General features: G+C 40.0%; 1 protein-coding gene across 9 annotated transcripts in view; it reads right to left on the minus strand.

The window, feature by feature from the left end:
* ralgapb (Ral GTPase activating protein non-catalytic subunit beta) overlaps positions 1-17523 on the minus strand; it is a 30713-nt gene extending 13190 nt beyond the window's left edge. For 4 of the 9 annotated variants that reach the window (XM_088082527.1, XM_088082523.1, XM_088082526.1 and 1 more), the window contains exons 1-19: positions 17384-17523; positions 16131-16351; positions 12693-12895; positions 12259-12425; positions 11984-12170; positions 11560-11691; positions 11034-11212; positions 10557-10625; positions 9718-9875; positions 8354-8591; positions 6636-6837; positions 6333-6500; positions 6106-6220; positions 4669-4816; positions 3912-3976; positions 3668-3812; positions 1961-2097; positions 712-888; positions 303-451 (exon numbers count right to left, since the gene is read on the minus strand). In XM_088082527.1, coding sequence (XP_087938653.1) covers positions 303-451; positions 712-888; positions 1961-2097; positions 3668-3812; positions 3912-3976; positions 4669-4816; positions 6106-6220; positions 6333-6500; positions 6636-6837; positions 8354-8591; positions 9718-9875; positions 10557-10625; positions 11034-11212; positions 11560-11691; positions 11984-12170; positions 12259-12425; positions 12693-12895; positions 16131-16307 — 2816 coding nt within the window. In that variant the 5' untranslated portion in view covers positions 16308-16351; positions 17384-17523. The remainder of the gene's footprint in view (positions 1-302; positions 452-711; positions 889-1960; positions 2098-3667; positions 3813-3911; positions 3977-4668; positions 4817-6105; positions 6221-6332; positions 6501-6635; positions 6838-8353; positions 8592-9717; positions 9876-10556; positions 10626-11033; positions 11213-11559; positions 11692-11983; positions 12171-12258; positions 12426-12692; positions 12896-16130; positions 16352-17383) is intronic. The other 5 variants (XM_088082530.1, XM_088082528.1, XM_088082524.1 and 2 more) reach the window with 4 other exon arrangements.

Genomic DNA, 17523 nt, shown 5'->3' on the forward strand with positions numbered 1-17523 from the left:
TTTGCTCTGGTTCCCAGTTCATAGCTCTTTTGTGTCAGTGTCATACACTGCTGTCTGACTATCACCATGACACAGATTTAAAAAATGAAATGAAATTAAATAGTGATGACTACTATTTTATGCAAATATAACAAAAAATGTTTAAATGACTATAAAAATGTAATTCTCCTTTTACATACACAGATAAATAACCAAAATCATGCTTTTCATACACAAACAATAGATAGTGTTACACATTATGTTAACTTTACTCACAAACTGTGGATTTTGATCAATACTGTTGAAACTTTGAGGAGTCTCACCAGGACAAAGTCGCCTCAGCAGCGTCCTTTACCCTCATTGAAGCTGGGTTGTGCTCTTTCTCCCCTTTATGTCGGACTTCCTGTTCCTGTCTGGACTTGCTGCCAGAGATTCCCAGCTCCACAATTTCCAACACCTCCACCAAACAATCCTGTTCCAAAAGAAATGAATGTGGGACAGAATCTCAGAGCAGGAGCGCACATTTTTCTTTCCATATAAAATGAGGTTATGACTAGATTTTAATTTAATTACCAACAAAGTTAGACTCTCAGTAAAAAAAAAAGGAAATTAAATGTAATTTTCTTTATGTTCTTGTTAGAGGTTGACTTTAACAAAACAAAACAAAAATATATATCCCTCTCAAACCAGACAAATTATTTGAGTGAAATTTCAACTCTTTTTAGCCTCTACCTTCTCATCCAGCATGTCAGGATGTTCTGTGAGCCACACACACAGAAACTGGAAGGCAGCTACAATCATGGAGTGGAGATCTCGGGACTGAAGAGGAGCAGGACGGCTACACTGGTACACAATGTACCCACATATAGAGCTGACGGCACGTTTACGGTCTGCAGAGTCCACTCCCACCTTTACCTGGTTAAGCCATATACAAAGATTCACAGGTAAATGAAAGGTAAATTATACAATTCTTTCTTCTTTCTCATAAAATCCTTTATGTGAACAGTTTTTGTAGGCTTTGTTGTGTAAAATACTGGTTGTTTTACTAAATAATGGTACATTTGATTATGTGTAGTTTAAAGTAAGAGTTTTAAAGTTATAGTATTGTTAGAGTGAGCATTCATGTACTTTAATTTTACCTTGAACTCTTCTCTCTCTGCTCCTCAGCACTCCTCATTTATGTGATATCAAGTGCCAAATATTTTTATATTATAGTCAACTGCTATTTTACTAACATGACCTTATACTGACGCATCTTATCAACGTGTCATAGCAACCGCACCAGTTAACTGGAATCAGGGGCACAGCCAGGCATGGAAAGTGCACGCTCTATCCAGAAACTTCTCTCATGGTGGTAATTTGTGGTACTGCGTTAACAGTTTGAGGACCTTGTGATAACATTAACAACCCGAAAGCACCATCATGTGTGTTCTCTATGAGGCCAGACTGCCTCTTTTGGGCAAAAGGTGTAATAGTTAACCAAGACCAGGGGTTAAGATCCAGTTAACATGTCATTTAACAGCTTAAGTCCAGTCCAGACCAACGATTAGCAACAAGACGAGTTGAAGCTTGCAACTACTTGCAATACAATGGTTCTTAGAACCTGCTGGTTTACACTGATATGACTAAACAAGGCGTGTATCATCTCAATGGCAACAACGTTCTGTGCTTCCATTCTGCTCTCCAGCTTTAACGGCTTAGTTTGTAGCAAAATATACTTTGAAGCTTCTTAAAAAAAGAGTGAGGATGGTGAGATACTTGCTACAGTCGCATTTCTTGTAGCGACGAAACTGTGAAAACATAAACAAAACCAGCTGAGATTCAGATAGTGTTCAAGATAAATATGCCACAATAATTTAGATTACTAGTGCCGATTATATACTATATATGTTAGGACTAGAGGGCTAGTAATGACTGTAGATTGTTACACTGAGTCTCTCTGGTGTTGGTAACAGCTTTGTTCTTTCTGGTGACATTGAACCTTTACCTTGGCAAGCCCAGCCAGCAGCTCCAGGGCAGCCAGTGAAATGCTCATGTCCTGCCTCCACTGGGAGTTGAGTCTCTGAGTGACCAGGTGGATGCTGCGCACCAGCAGGCCTGCCGCCGTATCTGGAAGAGCTAAACCATATAACACCCCAAAATACCAAACACCGCAAACAGAGCAAAGCAGGATTCAGGCAACACAGCTAAGGTATACAGGACCACAGGCATAATGTCCTGCATGCCCAGTTATTAGTTCGGATCATGCACAAGCATAGAGTTTAAAATCAGTACAGCACAAAATGTGGAGAAAATTCAGATGAAGACTGAAATATAGATAGTAAATGGCCTGCTAAGGAGTAGGGCTGAGCAATCAACTTCTGATTTTTAAAGAAAATAAAACTGTGTTGGATATATCTACCAAAACCTGACTAAATTAATTAATTGCTTGGTCATTCTGGTAAAAATCATCAGTTTAAAAAAAATGCTTAATATTTAATACACAATAAGATGAACCGTAAATATACTATTGCTGTTATGCTATATATTTGTAACATTAAAGAATAACATTTCTTAGAATATGTTTCATTGCTTCATGCGGAGCGGGCACTGCTACAAGAGCACAGCCACAATTTCTCAGAGTTTTCAAATCAACAATTTTAAAATGATCTCTAGAAAGGCTGACTTTGTGTTCAACAATCAAATTGCCTGAATAAAACCAAAAAAAAGTAAAAACCAATGGAAATAACAGAGCCTTAAGTAAAGGCTGTGATAAAAGTAGAATTGTTTCTCTAATTTTGGTCCAAAAACCTTTACTGATATTAATTTTGTCGCATCCAGAGTATTTCTCAACCTTACTGTCCAGTTTCTACCAAAAAGAGCCTGAGGAGGTCAAAACACACTAAGTAATGCTTTAAAATGTAATTATTCTGAGGATTCTATATGAAACCTCTTTCAGATGTAGATCCAGCTTCTTTTTTTTAAATGTCATAAATTTATAATGAGCAAAAAAAAACTCAAGTCATGCTGAGTTGGCTACAGCACATGTAACAACTCCTGCCAACTCTCAAGTCTTGTTTTTCTGGTCTGTTACTGAGACTCACGACACAATGTAACTGTCCTATTCCACAGGAACACGCAAACCCCCCTCCCATTTCCTGCTGGACAAAGTTGCCCAGAAGCAGCACAGTGTTTAGTGAAAGTACTTATTTAATGAGAGCAGTTGTTATCAATTTATTATTAAAAATAACATTTAAAAAAGCCTCCTACATCACAATATCCAACACATTAATTAAGTCAAACATCGCTCAGCCCTACTGTGGAAACAACAGAATCTTTGAAATGCTTTTGATACTGCAACATCGTCGCACCAAGTGGATTAGAGAAAAAATGCTTTCAGCAGACACTCTATACGTCTCAAACAGTTGTTCAACAGCACAGCATCACAGCAAATAACTTTGGTGTCACCTACAAAGACATTTTACCCAACGCTTCTTAACTCTGCACACAACTTTAACCACGTTAGCTATAAAGAACAAACATGTTAATTCATTATGTTTTTTTTGCATCGATCAGCGAGAGGGTACTGTTCAAATGAAATAATGCTCCAATAAGTCTGTTATGTACAATGTGACCAGAGCTGGCGCCACTGTGTTAATTCATGTAAGCACGAGGATATTAGCGTACGTAGAACAGCCGTGTGTCTTACCGTAGTCTCGGAGCAGGGCCTGGGCAGGACGCTCAGAGTCCGGGCTGGTGGCCTCTGTGCTTCCCCCGCTGGTGAAACTAATGCCACTGTTGGTACGGCTGTGACTCTGACTCCTCACAGTCATGTGACTCCCGTCTATACTCCCCTACCACCACAAAAACACAGCCATGTTGATGTCCAGTTCACCACTGCTACTAGCAGCATAAAATGTTCATCAGTTAATAAGCTGTGATCTGAGCCTTACTGTTTCAGTCTGTGCACCTATGGACTCCAACAGTGCTGAGTCTTGGACAATATTTAGCATCGCGCCTGAAAGAGGAGGGGTGGTCAATTGTTAAACAATACATGGAATAACAGACTAACATAATTCAAAAAGTCATAATTACTGCACAAGTAATACAGGATCCCTGCAGCTTCAGGCGAGGTAGATTTAGGACTTTTTAAGACTTTTTTATTGCCCCTTGGAATTAAGTTTAATACCAGTTTTCTAATAACGAAAACTAAACAAGGACAATTTTATTGTAACATAAAACATGTATTTTTTTTAAAAAAAAGTGAATAAGTTAGATAATCTATATCAAATGTTGGAAAAACAACCTTTTAGAGGTAAGTATATGGAAGAAAATGAATATAGTATCATAAAAGTATCTATTCAGTTTAGCAACTGAAGTGGGAAATATTTGGAATTTCTGGTTGATTTTCTGGGTGATTTCGTCTTTCTCCTTCTGCACGCGAAACTCCACAAACAAGATGTTAGCAATTATTTTTAGATTTTACAAGAAACACCAGAAAAAAAGATTTATAAAATCCTATTCCCAATGTCTTTGCATTTTTAGGACTTTTTAAAGATAAATATAGGCCAATTTAATACCAATCAAGGCCTTATTTAAAGATGAACTCAATGCCATTTAAAGATTTTTCAGGATAGGCAGGAACCCTGTAATATGGTGAGGCAAAACAAAATAAGTGGAAAAGTAAGATATACAGAGGCTATTAGATACCCAGGATGAGCTGTGTGTTGGTAGGGTCAGTCTCAGTCTGAAGTGCTCCTATGAGGACATTGACGAGGCGCAGCCTCAGAGACAGGAAAGACACAGGCTGGTCATGAGGCCACCCATCCTCCTCATTGAACTTCCCTTCCAACAGAACCTAAAGCACAACATCAACATGGAAAAGAACCCAGCGTTTTTGTTTTGAATGACAAGTGGCTTTATGGTACAGAAAATGTTTCAACATGGATTTTACATAAACTGAAGAAAAAGCTGCAATGACAAAAAAAAGCAAAATCATTAAAGTCACACCAAAACAATATCAGCATACTAGGGGTGTCATAATATCCATTCCAAATTTAAAAAAAAAAAAAAAGGAATCAATATGAGCTTTTGATTTCTGAAATCTGAAATCGCCCACCCTCCCCAACCTGCTTGCTTCTTAAAGAAAAAAAAACAGCCTAAGCTTCAAAGAAGACACAGCATAACTTACCACTAGCCTAAAGCTGTACTTTTCCAGAGATGACTGAGAAAAAACAGCCTCACTGAAGTCAGTGGTGTGGCAACATTTTTTCTTCTCCGTGAGTTATGAAAACAACAAACGTGTCATTGACAGAAAAACTTCACTTTGTTTGCTTATTCTACACGTGGGTACCATGAGCCACCTCAGGCAATACAGCAAATTTGGGACGATATATTTGCAGGAATCATAAACAAATAGATCTGACCGGGAAAGCCACCAGGACCTGCTGGCCTTTAGAAAGTCAAGAAACTCAGGCTGTTGCTGTAAAGTGCCATTCTGCCATCTAGTGACTCTTTTTTTTTTTGTTTGTCTTAAACAGTTTGTTCAAATGAATGGTTAAATAAGTTATGGTTATTTATCACATTTTAGATAAATTATTTAAACTTAACCATATGGCATTAATGTGGTACTCCACCCCCAAAAATATATGGGGGTTGTGTCCCACTTGATACCACGTAGTTTTTCTTTGAAAGGAAAAATTTGACGAATGTAAGTAACACCGCATTAAACCCATGATCTGTTGATCTTCATGAATTAAAACTCCATTAACTAACTATGGTATAGGCTTCAGCGCTGAAAAAAACTTAAAATCAAAAGTCTCATCAATGCATGGATTTGGAGAATGGTGATACCCTTAAAACATACTAAATGCTGCACTATGGAGGCACATTATATTTTATTTTTTATTGTTTTAAGATGATTTTTTCAGGCTTTTTGCCTTTATTGGATAGGGCGACTTAAGTGTGAAAGGGGGAGAGAGAGGGGATGACATGCAGCAAAGGGCCAAGGTTGGAATCAAACTCATGGCTGCTGCAGCAAGGACGTAGCCTCTGTACATGGGGCACCCGCTCTACAAACTGAACTACTGGGCACCCCTACATAGGCATGTTATAAGTAAATTAAAAAGTACAGAACAAAGCTCTTACCTCTGATTTGATGTTGCCAAAATGATGCGGCAAAGGCAGCATGGCAAGCAGGATGTTAATGGAGGCTCTCCTCAAGTCGGTAGGATTTACATACATCTTGAATTTGGACAGCTCCCTGATATAGCAAAACAAATCATATTAACTTCAAGAAATTGTCTCAATAAAAAATACCATCCAGTATGAAAAAGATGCTCATAACATAGTAACTGGCCCCAAACCAGTCTAACCTGTCTGGTACAATAGTCTCCAGGGCAGCTATGAAGTAGGGCACCACCACATTGATGCCCTTCAGGTCAGTACAGAAGAGAGAGGAAGAGTTGAGAATGATAGACGCCAGAACTGGTCTGCAGATGAAATCGGAGATCTGGAGACCCTGAATCAGGACCATGTAGAACCTGCAGAAACACATAAAAAGAATAATTCGAGTTTTTCATTTTAAAATCTAAACATCAAACGTCACTAAAACAGTAAACCCACAGTTAGTCAAAATTTGGCATAACCCCCCCACACCAAAAAAACAATGAAGTTACCTTGACAGGTACACAGGCAGAATATCTTCTCCAGTTTTCTTGCTACAGAAGATGCGGCAGAGAGTCCCGCAGGCCTCAGCTCGTCCTGCCTCGTAGCTCTCTGGGAACTCGTTGGCGTCGAACATGGGATTGGACACCATGGAGTCGGTAGACATTTGGGACCCCTTCCTCCTCAGCTCCAGACCTACTTGAGTAGCTATCGCTGTAGAGAGTGCAAAGAGACAGAGAATGAAAGAACCCTGAATTGCACTGTTTTTGTTTAGTATACATGCGTGTATGAGAAACAGGCAAACATAGACATGTAGCTACTATATGCACACTACAATAAAAAGGAAACAGTAAAAAATGTTTTTTTTTAAAAAAACACCATAAAGCAGATATTTAATGGCTATCACAACAGGAGAGAACAAACACTTCAATGACTGCAAACACACACTCACATCATTTAAAAGCATTCAAAAGGGAACTCTGACACAAAGAGTTTGCCATGAAGTTCAACCTATCACTAAAGAGCATGACAAAGTGTGTGCTGGCAATAAAATGTTTTCAGCTGCAAGAACACAAAGCAAAATCCCTGTGTCAGCTCCCTCGCTGTTGCAATTACATGACTGTCACTCAAAGTACAGAACATTCACTTCATGCATTGAGGCACCAAACCAATAAAATTAAAACTCAAGTGGACTGACAGTACGAAAGGAAATCATAAAAAAACAAAACGTTAATGCTGAACTGGAGGGGGAGGGGTCTGAAACTAAATAATAAGGATTAGTGTGACCCAAAAAAAAAAAAAAAAAAAGGAAATGAGAACTTATAAACTGGGTGGCGCTGTCACAAACTGGCAACGTTATGGTCGAGACAAGTGGTCAGTTGGTGAAACCCATTCCATCACCTTTGGAGAAACGCTGGGAGAACGCTGGTGAACTTTGATATATGACAAGCAGTGGGAACAGAAAAAACAATGGCGATAATGGCAATGATCATGAGGAATTCAACTCAAAAGCAGGAAAATTTGTCAAGAAACGCAAATCAAGTGAGGAAAGAAAAAGCTGCCGTTCCTACTTACAAGATTTATAAGAAAGGAGAATTTGGATAAAAGAGGCTGCAAGATAACAGAAATAGTGGAGAGACACAAAATCAAAGCAGATCCAATATTTGGGGTTCAATTCATATCAGGCATGAATTGTTTTTCTTTTTTTCTCTTTTTTGTTCTCCTCAATACATGACTTTTGACCCAATACAACTCTTTAACATTAACCAGACATGGTAGACACGTGCAGGACACTACACCAAAAAAGAGGAAAATAAATGGAGAGCCAATGATGAGCCGAATTTCTTTCCATATGCTAAGTACTCTTTGTGCTGTCACTGACTCTTATAGTGATGATTTTACCAATAAAATGGCTGTATGGATTCCTGAGCATATGGTTAAAGTCTATATGCAGTTTTAGCCAGGTTTAAATAGTTGGTAGATGTAAAATGGATTAGAATCAGATGGAAATCTCATACCAGGCCACTTCTAACCAAGCCCTCCACACACAGAAAGGCACAAAGACGTTTCAGAGAAAATGGTGAAAAAAGGAAAGGATATCTCAAAGACATACAGTAAAAAATAACAGACACTGAAACCACGGGTAACTCCACGAAAACAAGAACAGCACGAAACACCCACCTGCCCATGCATAAACGCAAACGCTATTAGCCATCGCTTCACTTCTTACCGGTCATGCTGGGGTCTCTGCTGAGGCCGCTGTGGAGCTTACAGTGGACCAGTGCGGCATCAAAAAGCCACTGGCCAAACAGGTTGAGGATGCTGTTGACCTTTGGCCGTGCAGGGGCCGGCAGGGGCCGAGTCTCCCAGCTGCTCTGGTTGGGGCTGGAAAGCAGGGTCGGAGAAGACGACGTTTGCTGCTGCTGCTGTTGCTGCTGGGATGCTTTGGTTGGCTGACTAGCGCTGCCCTGCAGGGTGGGGAGGGATATCTGTTGGTTAGGCTGTTGACAACATGACCAGTGTCACTAGCAGATGCCACACAGAAAAGATGAGCTTACTGTATTCTTCCATAAAAAACTTGGCTCGTGTGGCTTCAAAGAGGCAAATGAAAAAATGTCATCAATGTGTTAGCCCTGTTCTTTCTGTCAACTACAACAACAAACTCAAATTACCGTCTCGCTGTTGTATGCCGCGGTGCACCAGTCAAGTTGCACTTACAGTTTATATCCATGCCTGTTAAAACATGGATGCTCCACACACAACATTCCCGCAGCAGCACAGACGACCTCTACAATCAGCACAGTTTCAAGATTCGTGTCACTAATTAAGTTTCTGACCCGATGTCTCTCCTGTTCCTGAGTTATGATGTTGAATAATGGCCAGGAAAGTGTTTTTGCAGAACCTTATGATGTCACAGTGAAGTTGACCTTTGGGATATAAAATGTCATCACACATCATTATATCCTGTGAGAGATTTGTGTGGAATTTGCCATAAATTGCATTTAAATTCTGGAGTTATGACCAAAAAAAATGTTTCATGAGGTCACAGTGACCTTTACTCTTGACCACCAAATTCAAATAATTTCTTTCTTGAGTCCAAGTGGACGTTTGTGCCAAATTTGCTGAAACTCCTTCAAGGCTTTCTAGAGATATTGCAATCAAAAGAATTAGACAGACACAAGGTCAAAGTGACCTTGACTTTTGACCACCAAAATCTTATCAGTTTATTGCTGATTCCAAGTGGACATTTTTACCAAATTTGAAGAAATTCCCTCAACTCACTTCCAGGTCGACAGACAGACGACCTGAAAACACAATAATCTTAAGAAATACCCTCAAGGTGTTCTTTAGATTTTGTATTCACAAGAATGAGACAGAGTACATCACAGCGACCTTTGTCTACCAAAATCTAATCAGTTCATACTTGATTCTAAATGGATGTTTTTGCCAAATTGAAAAATCTCCATGTACTCTTCTCTGTACTCTATAAGAATGGGACAGTCCGACAACCCCAAAACATATTCCTCAAGCCACAGCCATTGTTGACCTTTTCTAACTCAGCACTTAATAGTTACGGTTTAATTTAATGCTTACACTTACAGTTGAACTCTTGCTTGTGGTTTTGGTGACCACCGCATGTCGTTGCTTGCGGCTGTGAGGGGGCGTGGTGTTGGTGATGGAGGGGGGCGGAGACATGCTCATTCTATTGACTGGGGTGGGCGGGGCACTGTCAGCTCTGGGACGTGATATACCTGTCGACAGAAAGGTAAAATGAGCTGGGAACTAAAGTGAGGTCTTTAGTCCCAACATAGCAGAAGAGGGTAGGTTTTCTGATTAGCAAAAAAGAAAAATAAATCTGGACCCCCCCCCCCTTTTTTCATGTGGACAAAACTTAAATTGAATCACTTGTAACCATTTTGCCCATATTTAGTGTTAAGAGAGAAGGAAATGAAGTGGCTTCAGAATCTGTGATCATAGACAGCATTCATTGGTAGAAAAGACAACAATGGTTAGATCCAAATCAGCAGAAATTAATATTCATTCATCTTGATTGACTTTTGGTGCCACAACAGACCCCTTGTTGACAATCTTGCAGGTTAATATGAATCACTGGAACATATCATTTTGTTACTGGAAGACTGACGCCTGTTGTTAATAACATCATCACCAATAAACAGACCGAATCACTGTGACGTCCCTCTATCAACAACAATCACTTCCAGGTGGACAACTGGCATTTGATTTCAGTTTTTTTTGGTGGGCTTGGCAAAAAAAACTTACAACATGAGGCATTTGCTCAGCACAGTATCATTTTATGTATGTGACACAGTTTCAACCCAGAAGTTATTGTAAAACAAAAATTGTGAGTCTGTCTGTAGAGCACTCCATCATATGCCCATCTCATTGTTTGATGTATAAGCTGATGTCTGTACCATGAGAGATCAGCGCTGACGAAAAAGTGAACACCCTCTCCCGTACATCTCTCTTTTCAACAGAGACACCTACAGCGTAAAGAAAGAAATCACACTGACATGTTTATGTTTCTATTCAAATGTTTCAACAGGCAACGACATCCTCCATTTTCACTACTAAATCACGATATTTAACACTTCTGTGTATCATTGTCTACACAATATGGATGTTTTAGATTTTTGATGTATTTTTCCTACACTCGAGCATCCATTTGTATCCTTTGATTTAATGTGCACACATAAGTCTTGGCCAATAAAGCCAATTCTGATTCTAAAGCCTAGAAGGTAGGAACAACACATTTCAAAAAATCCAAAACACAACACTATGTTTTGCAAAATGAACAGTGATGTTAATATACTATGTAGTACTTTGGCTAAAACGTGCAAAGCACTCCGTCCTAAATGTTCAACAACAAAGCTTTTCATTTTGATTCTTACCTAAGAAGGCATCGACAAGGCAGCTGATGCCCCTCATGGCCCTGAAGAAGATCTGGGGTAACTGCTTCAAACATGGATGCAGCACCACTTCATGAGGGATACCGCTGGAGTTGAGAAACTGTTCCTGAAACTTTGGAGTGGTGCTTACTATCGCAGGGTTGCTTAGGTCCACTGGGTTGCTAGAAACAAACAGAGAAAGATTCAGGTATTAAACAGAAAAGCTTACAGAAGCCGCTGAGGTTGATTTGCATACATCTGTTCCCTGATTCTGCCGTGGCTTTGAAACATTGGAATCAGTTCTCTGACATTTAATATTGTCAGCACTGAGACAGGAATATAGACATTTAACAGACAGGGAGTAGAGTATATAGAGAGGGGAAAAGACTTGATAGTAGAAGGGGTATAAGATATGGGGCTCTTTCCCTGTCCCTTACTACACATGAAAAATCATCCAATAGTGTCAATATGATGAGGAAATAACAACTGTTTTTCAGGTCAGAGCTAAACAAAATAAGGCTTTACGCACCTAAGCATGTGGAGAAAACGATACCACGTCTGTGCCACACAGTCATTGTCCATCTCTAAAGGAATCAGGCAAGCATCTTCATCAGGAACTTTAAAAGGTGGGAAGGATGGTCCGTGGGTGAAGCGCAAGAGTCTAGATAAAGGAAGTTAGAAAGAAATAAACAGATTATTACACTTAGTGGAGAATAAAAACACTTCTATTATTATTTTTTCTACCGTAATTTTTACAACCATCAATATACTTCCCACTTCAGAGGCTACTACTCTCTTTTTTAAATTAGGTTTGCTTCTCCTCTCTGTAGACACTAGAGGTTAGACAACAGGTTAGACAAGTCAAGTGGCCATTTATCTCAACCCTTATCAAATAACTCAGTAAAACCTCAAGCACTAAATCCAAGTTTAAGTTGTATTGATGCCTTTCTCACCTGGATGTCAGGGCACAGGCCACTCTACTCCACTGCTCCACAACAGGAGGGTGGTGTCTCCAGTTGGCCAGCATCTCCCTTGCTGTCTTCCAATATGGTGGCGTGGGAAAGCAGCGGGCACATGCCAGTAGCCACACCTCAAACAGCACTGCCATCAGTTTCTCTGCCAGTTTCTCTGCCACCCCGACTGAAAGATATTATTTATATTATTACTTTTCATTAAGAACTACAAAAAATACAGCAGTGAGGGTTGTGTAGGACTAGGAGGGACATACCTCCAACAGTAGGTGGGGCAAGTAATGTGTCGTTGATGCGTAGAAGGAAGAGCAACAGCACCTCCCAGGTTTCCCTCACCATGGAAACAGACTCTCGTGCCAATTTCTGGACTGCAGTCAGGACCTGCTGGCAGAGTCTGATGTGGTTCAGACTGTGCTGTTCGGGCCTGGAGGGAGAGACAGAGAGTTCAACGAGAGGGGATGGGGGGAAATCAGAGAGAGAGAGAGATATAGAGAGAGAGAGACAGAGAGAGAGAGAGAGAGAGAGAGAGAGAGAGAAGGAATCAGAGAGACAACACAAAGAAAACAGCAGGTATTATTAGTGACATCAGCCTCAGAGATAGAGTGACACTAAAAGCTGCAGAAAAAATGAGCACATATCAATTTAAATACTACAGCTAATGGCAGCCAGAGGCTCATGTGTGAACACTTGCCTTGGTACAAAGACGTTGTAGAGATGTTTGAGGATGGTCTGGACATACATATTAGGCTCCTTGACTACAGGCTGAGGCATTGAGTCTCTGGGTGACACCAGGGCCATCATCCAGTCTGTGTACACATCCACACACAGCTTGACAGTGTCCCCCTCTAGGGGAAGGGTTAGGCCATAGCACAGCACCTCCATGGTCCACTTCACCTGGGAACCAAACCAATTTCATCAATTTGTGTGAATGTTTTTAAGTGATGAGTTACTGGTTTGTTTTGCAGCATATTTCTGTCACAGGGTCCTGTATTCCCCTCCATCTGACAAACAGCTCTAAAAACATAATTCAACAGTGTCACATTCTGCAAGTGCTGCCATTCTTTTGATATAATACTGTTCCTTGCTATGCTCTGCTCTGTGTCACGGGAGTAAGCATAATGAGTTCAGCATATAAGATTTACTGTCTCATAACAAGGAAGGCCAAAGGTTTAGGGCAAAATGATGAAGGCAATAACAATTAACTGCCTCTCCAAACCGTATGTCTTTTAGTTTGTTACTAAATCAAAAGCGGGTCTGATTATTCAAAAGGCAAGTAGTGTATGAAAACCAGTTCATCAATCTCCAGTTAACCTTATATCTAAACACCAGAGTTAATGTACCAAAGACAACTTGGAATGTCCCAATTATGTTTTCTTGCCCATGATCATGATCCACGTCCTCACATGTTCAGTATCTGTACATAACAGGTCCAATCTAGGATTTCTTTAATTCCTACATAATACTGCTACTTGACCTAAAATCTGCCTTCATTAAAACCCTGCATACGGTCTTCCCCTGACAGTTTCCTGCAATATTTTGTATAATCTCCGACGGTGTTCTGTATAACAGTCATGAAAAGGAGAGAGTCAGTTGAATCAGTAGAAGCAGGAGGATTTATCTTAGCTTTATCCTCTGCATGAAGTGAAGTTCAAAGCAGCGGCGGCACTTCAGATGTCGGTGCACCTGAGAAATATTGCTAAAATACTTGGAACCCAACTCAGCTCCTCTTACATCCCTTCCAGAGTCCTGACACACGCTGTCATATCATTAATTGAAAGTGCCAGCTTGCTGTGAGCTCTGCGGTTCACTTGCTCACAGTGGTGTGTGTTAGCAGACGTTCTGTTGTTTTATCACAGCACATGGGAGACTTTTCTGACAGCTGGTTTATACGATGCAAACAAACAAAACCAATCAAAAACTGATCTGGGTTTTATAACCAATAACAAACTATCAAAAACTGTCCTGATCTAACAGAAGGGCTTAGGACATACATAACACACTAACATTGTCTAGCAATGATTATATAGTGTGTGCTTTAGAGGTTTTAAGATATGGAAATATGCATTTACAAAGGTTGTTTTTTTTCGTTTGCATAATCCATGCCAACATGCAGAGAAAATAAACATTCAAACAGATGCATAAACTGCATTTGATTTTGTTAACATGGAAGTTGAAGTGAAGGCAGGGTGAAGTGTCACTTGTGCATCAGGCCTAAGCCTCCTGCAGTGAAAGGAGAAGCTACTTCTGTAGCACTCCATAAGTCTTGCTTTTATATACTAGAGTAGCTACACTAAAGATGAGTGAAGCCCACATAACAGCCCAACTGGGACTTGCCTAATGGCATTTAAATGGACTTTAAGGGCATTAGGGTAAAAGGACTCATGAAACATATATGCAACTCTTCAGCATTAATGTCAAGAATTTCATCTGGTCAAAATCAGGGTCTACAATATCATCCCTACAGGGCACCATAGCGGTGGTAACACAATACCATGACTTTAGAAGCAAGAACTCAGACACTGGTAAGGATTAAGGAAATGATGGATGAACCCAAACACAGAGAGGCCCTTGAATAAATCCTGCTCTACAGTGGATGCAACCCTATGGCACTATGACAATGACACAAAGCACAAATCCAACATAGCACTGATCTTTGTCCCCAAGCTGCACAGCAGCCTAGTTATATGTATAATGTACAGAAACACAGAAAAGCTGAAATGCAAATGGAATGGAAGGAAGCACGAGAGAAACTGCCTGAATCTAGGAGTGCAAACCTGATAATGACATGCTAAAGAGGAAGCACAGATGTAATGATCATTGTGCTTCTACAAAGAAGTGAAAGACAGGGTATAAAAATGTTTTTAAATCAAGTATTTTTGCTTTTCTGAGTAATTACTGAGTAAAATTTAGACCTTAAAAATTGAAGTTGACTTAATCCAACTGAAACATAATGAAATCAAAACGGGTGAGGGGATGGACGCAATTAGCACAATGACTTTTGGCCACACCTACATTGGTTATCACAGTAACACAGTGACTTAGACATCTGGATGTTAATAAGAGTTACATTGACTGCAGTGGCAAAGAGCCTGTAGTCAATGTATATTTAAGTCTGGCTCCTTGCTTCATATTTTAATAGCATCTTGCTGGTGCAGCTTACATATGGCACTTATGACAACACCAGCAATGTAGGAGGTCTTTCCTTAAACCTAATGACTGAAAATGCAGCATGTCATATAAAAAGGGTGATTGTGCAGGGCAAAAACTTTTTGAATGTCACTGTGGTGACACTAAGCAGTTTATTCACAAATTTGATTTGCATTGCATTTAAACTGATATTAGGAGCTTAACCTCAGTTAAAGAGGTTAGATGCCTTGTGTTTTTACTAACAACCCTGTGCTATAACAAGCTTTTTGGGAATCTAAATCCTTATTATTATTAGTGATGCTGGTGGTTGTAATAATAATAGAAACAGAAGCATTGATGGCTGCAATTGTAGGATTGTCTCTTATGCTCTCTTAGCATGTCTCTTCGCCTCTCTGTCGCCCATCCACTCATCCACACTACAGACTTCGTTTCAGACTGACCATGTGAAACACACACACACACACACACACACACACACACACACACACACACACACACAATCGTGCACACACCAACATGTTGTCAGTGCAACATGTAACTATTAAACTTCATTTTTATGTTTGGGCACATCGTTTGTTATTGGAATTTGTATCTATTGTCTCTATCCTCCTCCTGTTTTGTTAGTGGTTTGTCTTTCAATTAAAAAAAAAACTGAATCTAAATCCAAAAATATCATGCCCTTTATATTTTTTACTTGAATTTTTCTGTTGAAAGGGTATGCAATTTGTCAAAAAATATAACCTAGCATAGTGATAGCACCATCAAAAAGTGTGGTTTACATTAAGCTGGTGTTGTCTAAACTACATCTTATGATACATCAATAAGGGAATTCTCCTGTAACTCATATGGGAATAAGTTCTAAAGTTGACAGATTTTCCAGAAATTTGTGATGGAACTGTTAGCTTGGCAGACTACGAAGCCATTAAAATGATAAGTCAAAAAGTGTGCATAAAGGGATCCAAGGCACAACAATCTCTCTCACCTCCTTATCTGTCTTGAGGATGTTCTCTGTGGCGACAGGGCTTACAGCTGTACCCAAAGGCTTGACCACAGCATTTGCCACCTCCGTGCCCACAGTAGTGGGATAGGTGTGCAGGACACTGAGGTGGCCCTGGTCACTCTGCACCACCAACTGCAGCGAGCGCCACTCAGAATACATGCTGCTGATGTCTACTGCACTCTACTCACACCTCCTGCCTCCACCTGCAGACAACACAAACACAGAAGGCAACTCAACATGACAAGCTGAGAAAGCTATGAATATGCTATTTGGCTAATATCTAGCACCATGACAGCTGTTTCCTCAGTTGTGAGATTACTTCTCTAAAGCTGTCAATATGTAACTCTGCAGAGAAACATGCACCCCTCTAACTGTAAAATATATGTTCTGATTTTGAGCACTATACAAGAACCATTTGGCAGTGTAAGTTTAATTTGGTTTCTGATTTACCTTAATCTTACGTTGCTAGCTAGTGTAATTTAGTGAAGGAAAAGGCAGAATATTGACAACATTTTAAACAACATTAATTTATATCAAACCACCGTCGTGTGGCACACTGCATGCAATGAGGAATAAAAAGCGTTTGATCAAATCGTCTAAAGGGAGTTAAGTCATATTCACTGGTGTTATTTAAGCTAGTTATAGTTTGACAGTAAGTAGGACCCATCAAACAGCCCAGGTTTACTATGTTGATGCTAAAGTGACGTCCTCTCCTTACAAAAATAAACATATATATCTATAAAAGCTGACATTGCATTACCTAAGCTGAATATTAGCTAATGTTTATGCCCTATGGGCTTAAACAAAGTCAAGGACCATTTATATCCTAAACCTCGGATCGGTAACAAGCCGAGGAATCACAACCAGGAAACGAGTCTGAAAACGACTAGCTTGCTAACGCTAGCTAGCACTAACATCAAAATATCTTCCTCGTCTTTCTTCATGACATTAGCCGAGGTTAGCTGCAGGCTGGTTCCGTGTTACACGTCTGTCTCCCTGGATAAGACGAGAAGCTTCGTTACGAAAAACCAGCGGCTATATGCGCTCACTCATGAGTTAGTTATCTCAAACTACGTTGTAGTTGAAGCGACGCTGCTAGCTAGCTTAGCTAATGTTCGCAGCGCTAGCCTGTTCGTTGACATTAGCTGAGCTGGCTGTCATTTTGCTAGCTGGATAACTTTGCAAAGACGCTAACGTTTGCTCAGAAGTCAAGTAACAAGGGGTTTTCCTTTTACCTTGACGAGCTGGAAATGTTGTCATAACAGAGGTCTGAAACGCGCAGTTTGTGCTTTCTACGTATCCTTGTCTAGACCATAACAGCGTCCATCTTCGCAATGTCAAGGCTTGAATATTGCAGCTTGGTGAGCTAACGGGA

The sequence above is a fragment of the Plectropomus leopardus genome, chromosome 9, assembly GCF_026936395.1.
Source record: "Plectropomus leopardus strain MGB_pleo_1.0 chromosome 9, ASM2693639v1, whole genome shotgun sequence".
NCBI classification, from domain to species: Eukaryota; Metazoa; Chordata; class Actinopteri; order Perciformes; family Serranidae; genus Plectropomus; species Plectropomus leopardus.